Source organism: Arvicanthis niloticus, chromosome 26 (assembly GCF_011762505.2).
Source record: "Arvicanthis niloticus isolate mArvNil1 chromosome 26, mArvNil1.pat.X, whole genome shotgun sequence".
NCBI lineage: Eukaryota > Metazoa > Chordata > Mammalia > Rodentia > Muridae > Arvicanthis > Arvicanthis niloticus.
In genome coordinates, this window is record NC_133434.1 from 7,251,621 (window position 1) to 7,268,197 (window position 16,577).

The following is a 16,577-nucleotide window of genomic DNA, read 5'->3' on the forward strand; positions in this document are numbered from 1 at the left end:
GTAGTCTAGGGATGTTTCTCAATGGGAGAGCTCCTTTTTGGCATTGATGACTTCCTGAAATTGATTTTGAGCACTGAAGACAAAACACAGCAACAATCAACTACTTTTAGAAAGTAATTTCCAGTACTCTAAGGACAGAGAATAGCTTAGATATTTTGCTGCATTCCATCCTAAAGAAATTGTAAGGTAATAAGGAATACTGGGAATAAAATCTGTAGAAAATTATCATTAAGGAGGAAGAAACAATGAGAAAAGAAAGCAACACAATAGATTTCCCTTAAGATACGAAGGTTATTAGGAGATGGGGTACAATATTGTCTCAAGCACAGAATGTAGTCCCTAAAGAGAACAGCATGACTCTCTGAAATGTCAACTCTCTAAGGAATAAAAAACATGTCACGGTCTAGCATCCAAACACCATCACGCCATGTCTTTTTTATATTTTGTTCTCAGAGAAGAGAGTTAGTAGGCTTCTACCTTGAAATAGCCAAATATATCATGCTAGAGAGCTGCACAGAACTTTTCTTGTCTCATCTGGGGGTAAGTGAGATAAAAAAGAAGACAGCACTTTAAAGAATTAAAGGGTGTAATGATGAATTGTGACAAATTAAGATTCCAGGGTATAGGAAAATTAAGTTTGTGCTATGTCTTCTTAGAATCAAATGCTCAAAACTCTCAGAGACTGATATAACACAGCAAAACTAAAGGCATGATGAGGATTCTCTCATGATTTGGTACATGGTAAGTCATTTATGCTGGTGTCTTCATTTTTCTTTATAATCTTTAGCTATGATATAAAATGACAAACATGAGTTAAGCTTTTGATCCATTGGTCAGATGTAAAATTCTCCAACAAGGTGTTTATTCACATGTCTTTTTCTTCATTAGAAATGCACACCCAGGTAGTGATAAGATAATATTTTTTGTTTGTTTAATCAAAACATACACCATTCTTAACTACTTTAACTTGGTGAAGATTAGCTCTCCAGGCTAAAGAATGTTTATCTTTTGAACGATTTTGCAAATTTATCTGGTAGCTCTTGATTTTCAAACTTATGAGCCCCAGCAAACAACACACTACATTCTGTTTTTCGTGCACATATTGAAGATATGATACAGTGTTTCCCTTCAGGGTCTTGAGGATTTTTTTTTTTTTTTTTTTTTTTATGCTTGTAGCTGTTTGACCTTTCAGTGAAGTCCTAGGATCTCAGGAGTATCCTTTCATTTGATATTATATCAATTCTAAAAATCAAATGAAAATTCACAGAAGTATGCCCTGGAAAATATTGCATGAGCTATTAAAAGATTCAGGAAACACCGTGATACAATGTCATAGTCAATAAACTGCCACGCTGGGTGTCACCTCTCAGATCTTTATAGATTAACACACATTCCTATAGCAGGGACAGGCTTCGAATCACTCAGGGAATCTGGATAAATCTAAATTTTATTTAGATTTAAAACAAATTGTTGGTCCTGATGCCACGACAATTGTATCTAGATGATGCTAGCTCTAGGTTGGGACAGGTTCTCCATGTATCAGGACAGGACTGAAGCAATGACAATAGGAAAAGTGGGTTGGAAATTCTTTACTGGTCCTGTAGACCAGTAGATATCTGGGCACTCATGTTAGTAAGTAAAAACAGTGGTCATAGCTTTATAGATTGTTGGTGAATTGCTTTACTCTATTTAGCCTTTAATGTACTAATATGAGAAAATATCTCTCTGTGTCCTGATAGTATCAATGGCAAATTCTGTGAATTTAATTGCTAACTGTAATGCATTTACAGAGTCTACTTCCCCGGTATGAGAGAAGCTATGGTAGTAATTTCATGTGCTCTTATAATTGTCACAGTTATTTTTCTATTGTCTATTCACAGATTATCTTAAAGAAGAATGGGTTTGGAGAATGGTTCTTTAGTGATGGAATTCATTCTACAGGGGTTGACAAATGACCCTGATCTCCAGTTACCCCTGTTCCTACTCTTTCTGCTAATATACATAACAACAGCATTGGGGAATTTGTCTTTGATCACGTTAATTGCACTGAATTCTCACCTTCACACCCCCATGTACTTTTTCCTTTTAAACTTGTCCCTAATAGACCTCTGTTATTCATCTGTGATTACACCTAAAATGCTGATGAACTTCTTAGTAAGGAAGAACTTTATCTCCTATGTGGGATGTATGACCCAGCTCTACTTCTTTTGTTTTTTTGCTGTTAGCGAATGTTGTGTTCTGTCATCAATGGCCTATGACCGTTATGTGGCCATATGCAATCCACTCTTGTATAACATTGCTATGTCTCCCAAGGTGTGCTCCTATCTTATGTTTGGTTCATATATAATGGGATTTTCTGGTGCCATGATCCACACTGGATGGATGCTTAGACTGACCTTCTGTGACAGGAACACCATCAACCACTATTTCTGTGATCTACTTCCTTTGTTGCAGCTCTCCTGTACCAACACCTATGCCAATGAGGTAGAGATTATTGTTGTAGGTGGAATAGATATCATTGTGCCCAGTGTTATCATTTTTACCTCTTATGGCTTCATTCTCTCTAACATCTTTCAAATGAGATCCACTGAGGGCAGATCCAAAGCCTTTAGCACCTGCAGCTCCCACATAATTGCTGTTTCTTTATTCTTTGGTTCAGGTGCATTTATGTATCTTCAACCCTCTTCACCTGAGTCTATGGATCAGGGAAAAAGGTCTTCTATTTTTTATACCATATTGGTGCCTATGATGAACCCCTTAATCTATAGTTTGAGGAACAAAGATGTTAAACTTGCCCTGAAAAAAACATTTAGCCAGAGAAGATTTTGATAAGGAATTAATATATTTATCACTATAGTAATGCTAATGAGAATTTTCTGTGGATTTAATCAAATTCTGTGGACTAGATTTCTTTAAGTATTTTTAAAAATCTGATTATTTATAGAATATTGGTATATCTTTTCTTCCATTTGATTTTGGTATAATTATTTCTTAGTTATACACTATTGGCAAAATCTTCTTTACTACTTCATCCATTAACTAAATGTCAGTGTGGGATGTATCCTAAAAATAATCAATGATCTGCTAAGAACTTTACAAAGTAACTAACACAGCACTGTCCAAGTACCTTGTGGCAACTTGCCTCTCTTTGTCAATGTAATGATGTATGAAACAACTTGTCATTTATTCGTTCTTGGGCATCAGTGTATCTCTTGGGAATGTCAGACCTTCATGATCTAGATGTTTTTATTAACTGGTTCTTGAATATAATCTACATTGCAGGTGTAAATAATGTGCATTTGACCTTCTTAGCTGGGTGTTTTACATTTATTTTTTAATGACAAATTTTGTGTGTGTGTGTGTGTGTATCACAGGACCTTTGTGGCTGTGCTTCCTCTCCACTCCTCATAAAGCTTTTATAGGACTCCTTATCCTTGATAAACTTAGTCTAACAGCTAGTTGGAGAATGATTGGTTTTCTGGTTGGAGAAGAATGAATACAACCGCAGGAATCAGAGTAATGATTTGTAGTTAAAAGTCAACGTAGGAAGAAATTTGCAACATCAAAGCATGGGGAAATGGGGAAATGGCAAGTTATCTCTTTATCTCTTTTAAGGAAGGTCTTAGAAACAGTTGTGGTTATAGGAATTTTATATTTTGTTGTTGCGTTGTTGGATAATGCTACTTGATATTAAAACAGTAACATCAGCAGGGCAATGGTGCCTGAATACAACTAAATCACCCTTCTCTTTCGTGGAGCTCATGTATTGTTGATGTGTACAATTTAACAAACTGAAAACTCACAGAGATGGGAAAAGAGTAATTCGAAAGTTCTGCTTAGTGTGGCAAAATATTTTGAATATCAAAACAAAGATTAATTTTTCTTCTGAGAAATCAAGCAAATATTTTAGCACAAAATTCATCTTTTGTTCTATGATAACTTGGATGATATAAGTATTTTTACGATCTTAAAAGGTTTGTCTAAAGTAATTTTTGGTTTGTTTTTATGATTTAGATATTCTTCTATAAATGCATTTTTTTTTACTATAAAGTGACCATTTATCTTTTCATTGGTTCAAATAGCAAATTTTAGAATTTTTAAAGGCTTATTGATTGATTCTTGTATATGTTTGAGAGTTTTATCTGCATATGGGTATGTATAACGCTTTTGTGCATTGTCTGCGGAGGCTGGAAACAGATGTCAGATGCCATGAATCTGGAGTTAGAGATAGTTGTGAGCCATCCTGTGGTATTACAGTTGAACTGTAGTCTTCTCTGGGAATGCTGAGTGCTCATAAACATTAAACCATCTACTCAGGCCGTGGATTCTGAACTTTTATTCAAAATGTTCTGTTCTCATAGAAGAACTCAGTTTGCTTTGGAAAAAAAAAATCTTTAATTTCTCCTCTACATATGGCTTCTTTAGGTAACATTGTTCACTGTGTTGACTACAATTGTAGAGCTGTATGATTAATGTATAACTAATTATGCAAAAATATGCATTATTTTAATATATGCATGTACTCATAGTGGTTCATTAATAATAACCCCAAATATATATCACTGTAACATATGAATGAGATCAGGGTTAGTAGTTTGTTAACAGTAACCTCTTTAAATTTCCTCATGCTTTCTCAATCATTTTTAATTTATCTGTGGTAGTTTTGTGTCTTTTTATATGACATATGGTATAAACACAAAGCACATGTTTTTCTCTTTCTTGCGTATGACTATTAAAATGATATTTAGTTCCATGCATTTTCTTATGACAAATGGTTTTTTTCTTTGTTTGACTAAATAATTCTCTGTTGTTTCTATATCTTGCATTTTAGCCATTTATGCATCAGTGAGGTCCTATGCTATTTCTATGATTTATTGTTATGAGTAGTACTGTAACAATCATGGGTGCACATTGATGTTATATTCTAGGTCTAATTTCCTTAGCTGCCTAACAGCCAGTAATGGTTACTTGTCTTTTTTTTTTTTTCAGCCTCCTCTCTAAATTCTGTAGTTACATTTCCTGCAGCAGTACAGATGTGTTATTTTGATAACAGCCTTGCTGTTGTTTTCTATTTCTTTTCTTGACGATATTTGTTATGAGTTAAACGAGACAGACTATCATTACAGATTGGATTTTGATTGCCTCATGGCAAAAAATGTTCAAGTCTGTGTTTGTGTAATTTTCACTTCTTATCTTCTTATTTTGAAAAGTACACAGATCTGGTACACATTTATTGACCAAATTTTTTTTTATTATTTCTTTGTTTTGTTTTGTTTTAGTGAGTAAGACAGTTGATTTCTTTTCATACTGCAGACATTGATATCCGGTTGAAGGAATGCTGGAAAATGTAACCCCATATTCTTAATAAACATTTCTCTTCTTGTGGAGAATTATTTGTTTGTTTTTTTAACCTATTGGCCAGTGTTTACTTTCATTCCTATGTCATTAAAGCCCTGCCTACAAAAGGGCGACAAGAATTTGAAAGAGAACAAAGAGAGTTATATGAATGGGAAGAAAGGGAAGGATTTTATGATGTGATTATGATCTCAAGAATTAAAAAAAAAAGTTAAAAAAATACTGAATTCTGTGTTGAAGTTCTTTGATTCTGCATCTGTCTTGGAGTGTTTCTCTCATGTTTGCCCTTTGTTTTCAATCTTTCAAGTGTTTCACTAAGACCTTTGATACATTTCTTCTTGATTTCTGCATTACCACGAGAAGTAGCTAGTTTTTTTTCCTTCAGTTTGTCTCATATTGTTATTGTTGTCTTTTTTCTTATTAAAACTTTGAGATATAATATTATGTATCCGAGATTGGTCTCAAACTAATTATCCAAGAATAACGTGAAATCCTGATCTTCTCACCTTAACCTCATAAGTAAGAAGATTCCAGAATATTCCACCATGTCTAACTCCAGCAACAGTTCAAGTACTTTTTTTTTATTGTGATATAAATTGACTACACAGTGTTCTTTATTGAAGGTTAATAAACTCAAATGTGGTCATAAATGTCACTTCTGTCTCGTTTATTCATCTACTGATATTCATGCATATTCCAATACTGGTTGTAGTATACCTCATTTCAAAAATGGCCACATGTTTAGCAACCTCCGGATGAGGAATAAATTAATCTTCACCTTGAGGTTAACAATACATTTGGCACTAGCTATTTTAAACTCAGGATGACTCAAGAAATGACTCTTTCATAAAGCCAATTGGATTTATATTATTGGCTTACGTTTCACTATTTCCCATTAGGTAGGAATTTATTATAACTGATTTTATGATTATTTTCTAGTTTATCACCACAATACTATAACTGATGACATGATTTTTTCTAACACTTATTTTAAAGAAATTCACAGATTAGTTAAATAGTCTGTATCAGTAACTCTCTGGGCTCCATACTTTTTCTACAATCTTTATTGATATTGCTGAACTTATTAATAAAGTTCTGTATGTAAGAACGTAACAAGAAACTAAAATAAAAATTCCAAGTAGGTATAGAAATGACATCACAATGATGCAATGCGCCTTTGGACGTCTAGGGATGTTCCTTAATAGGAAAGTTCCTGCTTGGCATTGATGACTTCCGGAAAATCATCTTGAGCACTGAAGACTAAAAAGCAGCCATAAACTAGTTTTGCAAAGTCACTTGGGAAACTCTCAGGACAGATAATAGCTTAGATATTTTGTTGCATTCCATTCTAAAGAAATAGTAAAGTAATAAGGAATACTGGGAGTAGTATCTGTAGAAAATTACCATTGAGGATGGAGAAACACCGAGAAAAGAAAGCAACTCAATAGGTTTCCCTTAAGATATGAAGGTTATTAGGAGATGGGGTTCAATATTGGCTCAAGCTCAGAAGTACAGTCCCTAAAGACAACATCATGCCTCTCTTAAAAGCCAACTCTCTAAGGAAGGAACAAAAGACATATCACGGTCTAGAATGCAAACACCATCGCCTCGTGTCTTTTTTATATCTTGTACTCTGAGACGAGATTGAGAAGGCTTCAACCTGCTGACATAGCCAAGTATATCATGCTACTGAGCTACATAAAACTTTTCGTGTTTCATCTGGTAAGTGAAATAAAAAGAAGACAGCACTTCAAAGGATTAAAGGGTATGGTCATAAATTATCACAAATTAAGCAAGATTCCAGGGCATATGAAAAATTAGTTTTGTATTGTCTCCCCTTAAAATCAAATGTTTAAAACCCTCAGAGACTGATATAACCCTATAACATAACAGGGCAAAGAATAAAGTAAAAACATTTCTCTCATAGTGAGGTAGGTTGAAATTTATGATAGTGTTCTCATATTTCTTTAACATCAATTGACATAGCTCCAATATCTGTAAATGTTAAATTGTTGGGGGCAGAAATGTCTTTCTTGATCACTAGGTAAACCAGGTATTTTAAACACCTAGGGCCCTCTACTCAATGGAGGAGATATAATATCTGTTTTCCCATAACATGGCAGGGGTTGGATATTATTAATATTATAGTGAACTGTTTTTGCTACCTGTAAAGGCAGATACTACCTACCTTTTGCTACAGAGGCATTCCTCACCAAAATCTACCAGACTTTTTATCCCAGACTTTCCTTCTCTGTCTTTCAGGTAATAGAACCAATCCTTGTTGGTCATGCCTATCTGCATATAGTTTATTGTCTTTTGACTTCTGTGCTATCTCAGTCAGAGACCACACTAGATTCTAAGCTCTTTAAACTATAGGACCTACCCTCATGTTCGGATATCCTTTGTAAAATAGTTTATATCTAATCATGCCTTAAGTTTTACTGTGCACCTGAATTTGGAAAGATGTTTGGCTCTAAATCTGGAATGGGATGATGACTGCTTTGAAACATATCCCTAAATTGTATTATGGATTAAATATACTGACAGTGAACTGCTCTTGTATCAGACTTTCCAAGATTGATTGAGGTTGATGAAGTAAATATGAATTGAGTTTTTATTCCCAACTCTTTGAGGATTACTGCCTCTTTTAACACCTACAAAGGTGACCTTCAATAAGTAAATATTATACAGTTTGTTTTGAAGCACTTCTTACTTGTGAAATTATCCAGAATGGAGATAATTCACATTTGTCTTTTCTCAATATAGGCTTGCTTTTCCAGTTTTGAATGTACACACAGATAGAGGTATGATAACTAAAACCTGGTGTTCTTTCTATTGAAAATTGAAGAATACACCAGTTTTGATTATTTCAATGTGTTTAACAATAGTTTACAGACTTAACTGTGTTTCTCATTTTAATCATTTTATTATTTAGCCATCAGAGCTTCATTTCCAGTATCATGGACCCTGGCCATTAATAAGCTACTTACTCTTCATGAAAGTAACTGTTTAAGTTGCACACATTAGAAAGATAATACAGTGTTTTCATTTAGTGTGTTATGTATTACGCTTGTGAAGTGGCTTCACATTGAACTTCAAAGATCTCTTGAGTATCCTTTCCTTCTCACGTTATGCAATTGTAAGAATCAAATGAAATTCACAGAATATCCTGAAAAAGACAGCATGGGATGTTGAGAGTTTTAGGAGATACAAGTGATACAATGTCACAGTCAGTAAGTTCCATATTGAGGGCCACTTCTCAAATCTTAATAGATTAATAAATTTTTATGTAGCAATTATGTGTTTTTAATCAGTCAGAAAATCTGTCTAAATCTAAATTTCATTTATATTTGAAGCACTGATATTGATCCTGATGCTATCACAGGTGTATCTGGATGAGGCTAGCCGCAGGTTGCCACAGGTTCTCCAAGTGTCAGCCCAGGGCCGAAACAATGACAAAATGCTCAGATGAGGGATAGAATTATCTGTTTGTCCTGCCTCCTCCTATTAGATAGCTGAGTGGTCATGTTAGCAAGTAACAGCATGGTTGTGGCATTTTAGACTGTTGATGAATGACTTCACTCTATTTAACCTTAAATGCACTACTCTGGGGAAATATTTCTACATCATGATTGCATGAATGGCAATTTCTGTGAACTCAGATATACTCAAAGGCACTCCCATCCTTCACAGGTCTGAGAGAAGCTGTGATAGTAATTTCATGTGGTCTTATGATGTCACAATTATTTTGTATATTCACAGATTATCTTAAAGAAGAATGGGTCTGGAAAATGGTTCTTTGGTGACTGAATTCATTCTATTGGGGTTAACAAATGACCCTATTCTCCAGTTACCCCTGTTCCTACTCTTTCTGCTAATATACACAACAACAGCACTGGGGAATTTGGCTCTGATCACTTTAATTGCACTGAATTCTCACCTTCACACCCCCATGTACTTTTTCCTTTTAAACTTGTCCTGCATTGACCTCTGTTATTCATCTGTGATTACTCCCAAAATGCTGATGAACTTCTTAGTAAGGAAAAACATTATCTCCTACACGGGATGTATGACCCAGCTCTACTTCTTTTGTTTTTTTGCCATTTGTGAATGTTGTGTTCTGACATCAATGGCCTATGATCGTTATGTGGCCATATGCAATCCACTCTTGTACAACATTGTCATGTCACCCAAGGTGTGTTTCTATCTTATGCTTGCCTCATACCTAATGGGGTTTTCTGGTGCCATGATCCACACTGGATGCATTCTGAGACTGACCTTCTGTGACAAGAACATCATCAACCACTACTTCTGTGATCTTTTCCCTTTGCTGCAGCTCTCCTGTACCAGCACTTATGCCAATGAAATAGAGATTCTAATTGTAGGTGGTAAAGATATCATTGTGCCCAGTGTTATCATCTTTACCTCTTATGGTTTCATTCTCTCTAATATTCTTCAAATGAGATCCACTGCAGGGATGTCTAAAGCCTTCAGCACCTGCAGCTCCCACATTCTTGCTGTTTCTTTATTCTTTGGATCATGTGCATTCATGTATCTTCAACCCTCCTCACCTGGGTCTATGGATCAGGGAAAAATCTCGTCTGTCTTTTATACTATTGTGGTTCCCATGATGAATCCCTTAATCTATAGCTTTAGAAACAAGGATGTTAAAATTGCCCTGAGAAAAATCTTTAGCAGGAGGAAGTTTTCATAAAATATTGTTTATCACTATAGTTATGCTAATGAGAATGTCTGTATATTTAAACAAAATCACCTTTTAATCTATTATTTAATACCTTTTAATCTATTATTTAAAACCACCTTTTAATCTATTATTTTAAACATCTGATCATTGGAAGGATATTAGGATATTTTTGTTCTTTCAGATTTTTTTGCTATAAATTTCCTTTAATTTCATATTATTGACAAAATCTTCTTTCATCATTTTAACTAAGCATAGCAGGAAGTCATTAAACCTATTTTCATTGTTATTCTAGGATGTATCCTAAAAGTATCCAATCATCTACCAATGTTTATACAAATAATTCTGTGTTGTCCATGTATCCTGTCGCAAGATGGTCGCTCTCATTCGTTTATGTAATGAAGTGTGAATCAGATTGCCTATTACTCTTTCTTGGGTAATAGTATTTACATCAGAAAGGCCAGACTTTTGTGATTTAGATGTTTGTATTAAGTGGCTAGTAAATGAAACCTGTAAATATGCATTTGCCCTTTTTATGTCAGTCAGTTCTGTCATATTTAATTCACAAATAATAGCCAGCAGATTTTATGGGGAATATATATACACACACATTATAGGATTTTAGGGATTATGTGTGAGGCAGTGTACTGTAAAAGATAGAAAGGTAGCCTGATCCCTGCTTGAGCTAAAGCTAGAAGCTCCAGAGATCCTGACAGGTTGGTAGGAGCTTTGCTTGCTCCTGGGCACCAGGCCCCTGTCACTAGACTCAGCCCTCCATAGATTTGTGGCCATCAGTCATGTAAGGGGAATGCCCCAAGCCCCTCTACATGTACATGAGAAAAAGGATATGATCTGTGGTCAGGTAGGCTCAAGACAGAGATCATCATTCTAGTAATGTGCCTAGAGGCCTGGAGGGCTTAGCCAATACGCTTTACTTCCCAGACATTACTCCTTGCAAAAAATGTTTAATCTCAGGCTCACCCTAGCAAGCGGAGTATGGTTTTAAACATCCACTTTCCACCGTAGCAATAAATCATTTGGAACCACAGACTGTCTCTTTTCATCGGAACCCACTGTGGAGATCCATGGAGACGGGCTGTCTAATCGCCTCTAGAAGGCCTCTCTGCACTCGTAGCCATAATTGTCACAAAGCCAAGCCTGCTGCCACCTCAAGAAAAGAACTCTCCCTGTGGGACCAGCTGGAACATCCCCTTCCTTCCCGGCCCCAGGCCCAGATTCTGTTCTCAGCTCCTCCATGACTTCTGGCTGAGGTTGGGTGTCCAAGAGTCTGGCAACTCAGCAGTCCCAGCCTCTATGCAGGCCCAGGAATCCTCGAGCCAGCTCCTGCATCTCCTGTGCTTTCCCACCCCTTAGCTCTGTCCAGGACTCCCCTATGGCCCACACCTGTCTGGCAATAGTGTGGGATCAGCACAAACTCCTGGAATCCTACCTTGCCAAGGAGTTGAACCCTGTGGCAGAGTGGATGGAGAACCCGCAACCCTACAATTATGCTTCCTTTCCACTTTTCATAAAGCTTTAGTAGAAATGTTTATTCTTGAGTACTGTAGTCTAACAGACAATTGAAGAAAGATTGAAATTTGGATGCATTTTTATTCTGTGATTAGAAGGAGGACAGTATCAAGAATTAAACTAATGAGTTGTAGTTGAAACACAATTGATGGCTTCCTAGGACAATTCCAGAAATTGTTATTGTTTATTGTATTTAGGAGTGTGTCTTTAATTATATTCTTTGCTAATCTGATTCCCTAGGTATCTAACAATCATTTAAGTGGTAGTACTGTCCTGTTTTTAGGTATTGAGTATCTGTCTCCCTAACCAATTCCATATCCACATTTCCTGCAGCAGTGCAGATGTGGTATTTTCACCTCAGCTTTTGTATTGCTTATTACTGATTTCTTGTTTATTCCCATTGTGAGTTAGATGAGATGGTATATCAACATAGTTTGGATTTCTGTTTTGATGGCTACAGGTGTTGAATTGTGTGTGTGTGTGTGTGTTTGTGTGTGTGTATTAGCTTCATATATTTTTTGAAAATATTTAGTTTTTATGCACATTTAATGATCAAATTTTGAATTGTCATTAATATGTTTGATTTTGTTTTCTTCTCCAGTTACTGATGAAGGATGATAGAAGGAGAAGTTGGCAAACACATTTCTCTAGCTACTTTTTTCTTGTTTCTCTTTCTGTGGAGAAAAAGTTTTACTGGAATCTTATTCATCAGTTTTGCTGTCATTACCTAATCAGACCTATTACCTTTTTTAAAAAAAGAAACCCATTAATTTGAAAGAAAGCAGGGAGCAGTATTTGGAAGGGTTTAGAAAGAAATTAAGGTGTCACTAATCTTATTATACTATAATCTCAAAAGACATGATAGCTAGGATTAAATAAACACCAGTAAACAGAAGACAACTACAATAAAAAGCCATTGATTAAAAATGAATATATATATGCATGTGTTTATATAATCTGCTTAAACTTTTTAATATGTATAAACATACATAAGATATATTATATATAATATATGTAAACATATGTATATATGTTTAAAAACTAAAGAAATTAATTTTTAAAATACCTACTCATAAATTCATTTACTCTGCATCTGTATGAAAGTTTTCCTTTGAGTTTGCCCATTATCTTCAAACTTTCAAGTGTTTCATAAAAATCTATCATAAGTTTCATATTACACAATGAGAAACATACACTTCCCTTCATTTACATGTGGATATCCACCTCGGTGTGTCTTTCGATATTAGTGTTGTGATTTATTGTGGAGACAAGATATTTTGTACCCTAGATTTTTCAACCTAGGTAACCTAGAGTAACTTGAACTATTGATCCACTCACCTCCACTTCCCAAGAGAGGAGATTACAAGAATATGGCATTATACTTAACTCCAGAAATAATTTAAAGACTTTGTCTTTGCTCTCAGATAGTTCTATAAGAACTTTGTCTTGCATGAGGTATCTGTAGCTCTGAGATTCTATTTGTATGTCCCATATCCTATTCCACTGATCCATTTTTGTGTCTCCGTGCTAGCACTGTGTTGTCTCAGAGACTATGCTTCTATAGCATAGAATGACATTAGGTATCACAATGCCAATTACAATGCTCGTTAAAATTTTTTTTTTCCATTTTCACATTTTGTGGTTCGAGTGAATCTGTCAACTTTTCACTTCTGTGAAGAACAGTACTTTGATTTTCTTGTCTATTGAACCTGTGGACTTTTTTTGATACTGTCCACTTTGTTACATTTAATGTTTGCTGGCCGATTACATGGGAGGTCTTTCCATCTTCTTGAATCTAAATCACTAGTTTTTGACATCTTGCAGTTTTTTTCTTTACATGGTTTGTATGTACTTCTTTGCTGAACTCCTCTCTTGCCATCTATTAGAGGATATTGAAGAACTATTGTTTTCTTGCTCTATTTCACAGGTGCTTCATTATTGGGTCATACAACTGCCACTTTGATGAAAGTGTTCATTGAAGCTAGCAGAGTTTCTCAGGTCTTGTAAATAGGGGATTATACCACCTGTTAATAAAAATACTTCAAGTTGTTACTCTCCTACTTATTTCACTCATTTCTTTCTATTGCAGTACGTGTCAGGACAGATTCTAATTACTGTATTAAATGAAAGGTGGGGGTGGGCATCTCCTTTTTTAGAAGAAATGCTTTCAATTGTATTAGTGCGCTACTGCCTATGTCATGCACAGCCTTTATTATTTTGATTTGTGAGCGCTATCTTTTTTCTTTCATTCATATATTTTATTGTAAGTGTATTTGAGAGATTGTTAAAATATTTCTTTACCTATTGAAATCATGACATGAGTTTGGCCTTACATTTTTACGTGCTATATTCTAATTTTGACTATGTATGTGGAACCGGCTTTATGTGAATTAACTTGATTATGATGTTTGACACTTTTAATATGCTACTGAAAACTGGCTTTAAAATCCTTATCCATTAATTGTCCACATTTTTTTAAATTTTGGATTGTGTTTTATCTGGTTTTGACGTAGTTTACAGGTATATTCATAGGATTAAATAAGACATGTTTTGAATCTATTTAGTAAATAGTTTTTTAGATATGTTGGTATTAGTTGTTTCTTAAAGGTCCTATAAAATTTATTCATGAGGTCACATTGCCCTATATTCTTCTTTGATGAAAGACGTTTATTATTGCATCAGTCATTACGAATAATTTGTCATTAATTGCTTCAGAGATTTGTTTATGTGCTCTTTTTCAATGTCATCATTTTCCATAAGAAATTTAAAAGTTTTTAATATTTTGTTGGATAATTTCCTCAAAACTTACTGATTCTCTCCTTTCTGCTGAAAAAGATAGCTGAAAGAATATTTTATTTTTATCCCCAATTTCTGTTAGGTTGTGTTTATCCTTGGTTCACTTGGGAGAAAGTTTGACAGTGTGATTAATCTTTTCAAAGCATTGATTGGTTCTTTGGTGCTACAGATTGTAGGAAAACGCCCCTCCACCACTAGAGGAATGCAGACTTGTACAACTACTCTCTGGCAGGTTCTCAGAAAATTAGAAAACAATAACTTCTCTTTAATTTGAATTCATAGATCTTTTTGCAATATTCTCACATATAACTTATAATTCAATAAACATTTTGGCCAAAACCATGAAGAGTACAGAAAGGCTAAAGGCTTCAAGGCTGTATATTACTTGAAGAAAACATTTACTCTTATAATAATGTATATTATTCAAATATGCAAAAACAATTAGTCATTAAAGCATTGAAATGTATATCATGAAATAAAGGAGAAATTCAAAAAATGAATTCAGTTTACAAACAAAAATCTGACTTTTATATATGAAATGACTGCGGTTGTGAGAAGTGTGATGCAGCCATGCAGTGGTGGCGCACGCCTTTAATCCCAGCACTTGGGAGGCAGAGGATTTCTGAGTTTGAGGCCAGCCTGGTCTACAGTGTGAGTTCTAGAGTTCCAGGACAGCCAGGGCTATACAGAGAAACCCTGTCTTGAAAAACCAAAAAAAAAAAAAAAAAAAAGTGTGATGCACTGAAATATTAGTTTTACAAAGGACACTGTCATGTCACCCACCACCATAAATAGAGGTACTGAATTAGCTTCATATTATTTTCAGTTCAGCAGTAGCAATTAGTACTTGCAGAATTATACTGACCATTGACACTTTTTATTCACTGATATTCTATAAACACAGAGCATCATAAAGAATATTTAAGACCTTTACCATGGTGTTGTATCCGTAGACAATGAAAATTAACAGTCAAATTTATTGGAAAATATTTATAATCATTCACCTATTATCGAAGTATTTTAGATTGTAACATGTGAGTCTTCAAGCCAGGAAGTGGTGGCACACACCTTTAATCTCATCACTTGGGGGGCAGAGGCAGGCAGATTTCTGAGTTCTAGGCCAAATTGGTCTACAGAGTAAGTAGGACAGCCAGGGCTATCCTGGGCTACAGAGAAAGCCTGTCCAAAAAAAAGAAAGAAAGAAAAAAGAAAGAAAAAAGAAAAAAAGGAAAAAAAGAAAAAAAAACACAAAAAGTGAGTCTTCACATTTTATAAAACATTAAATATTTGCTTTCTGATTGCTTGTAAGTAAAAGCAAACCTGGCCACTCACTGTCTTAATACACATTTAGATTAAAGTTTTATTGAATTATTTCATGTTTCTGTTTATATAGTTTTAGAAAGTGAATCTTGCAATCCTTTGACCTCAGCCTTATTCTAAGATTGGAGTTATGTGTGACCACAGAGGAGTAGACACAGTTTAAATAACTTGGAGTAGACTGAGCTATTGCTAGAACATTAATGGGTGGGGTCTTGATGGATTACCTTTGCCCTTATTGGAAGAAGTGTTTTACTAGGATGTGGCTTTGAGTTTTCAATAACCAATTCAGTTTCAGCTTTCAATACAACATAAGCAGATGATCGGATGTGACTTCTTAGCTGGTATTCCAGCCCCATGTCTTCCTGTGGAATGCTCCTTCTTGTATTGTTTATGGACTAACTAATGACTTGAAAATCTATAAAGCCCGCAATACAGTTCCTTCCCTTCCACATTACCTTCATCCTGTTTTTGTTTCCACACAAAACTAAGATAGGTGGGTAAAACAGAGCAAAGTGATTTTATAGGACTGGAGTGTTGATCAACAACACAGTAATCACTGAGAAGCAGGTGTGACTTATTGGGTTTGGTCCAGTTCATTGAAAATAAATGCAGTAAGAAGCACAACTTTTAAAAAGTGATTTGTGGATATTTCAGGAGAGGTGATATAAACTTGGCATGATACATTAAATATAAAAGAAGTTTGAATTTATTTGTGAAATATTACTGTTCAAGATTCACAAACAAACCAAAAGGAAGTATAAAAAAAGATTTCCCTTAAGAGATGAGGTCATTGGGATATGGGAGTTCAGTATTGGCATAAGGACAAATGATATACCAATCCCTAAAGAGAAGGTCATAGCTTAGTCCCTAAGTT

The 16,577-nt window shown here is 34.9% G+C and overlaps 2 protein-coding genes across 2 annotated transcripts; both read left to right on the plus strand.

The window, feature by feature from the left end:
• Positions 1-474: 474 nt before the first annotated feature.
• Positions 475-5,992, plus strand: LOC143439001 (olfactory receptor 8B8-like). Its single transcript, XM_076924710.1, has 2 exons — positions 475-741; positions 1,881-5,992. The coding sequence occupies exon 2, from the start codon at positions 1,897-1,899 to the stop codon at positions 2,827-2,829; it is 933 nt and encodes a 310-aa protein (XP_076780825.1). The 5' UTR covers positions 475-741; positions 1,881-1,896; the 3' UTR covers positions 2,830-5,992.
• A 3,134-nt stretch (positions 5,993-9,126) lies between these two features.
• On the plus strand, positions 9,127-12,482 carry LOC143438812 (olfactory receptor 8B8-like). Its single transcript, XM_076924498.1, has one exon. It carries the CDS (start codon positions 9,134-9,136, stop codon positions 10,067-10,069), a length of 936 nt encoding a protein of 311 aa, XP_076780613.1. The 5' UTR covers positions 9,127-9,133; the 3' UTR covers positions 10,070-12,482.
• The last annotated feature ends 4,095 nt before the right edge of the window (positions 12,483-16,577 follow it).

Coding starts and splice junctions, on each gene's coding strand:
- LOC143438812 (XM_076924498.1), top strand. CDS start 9,134: ATGGGTCTGGAAAATGGTTCTTTGGTGACTGAATTCATTCTATTGGGG.
- LOC143439001 (XM_076924710.1), top strand. CDS start 1,897: ATGGGTTTGGAGAATGGTTCTTTAGTGATGGAATTCATTCTACAGGGG.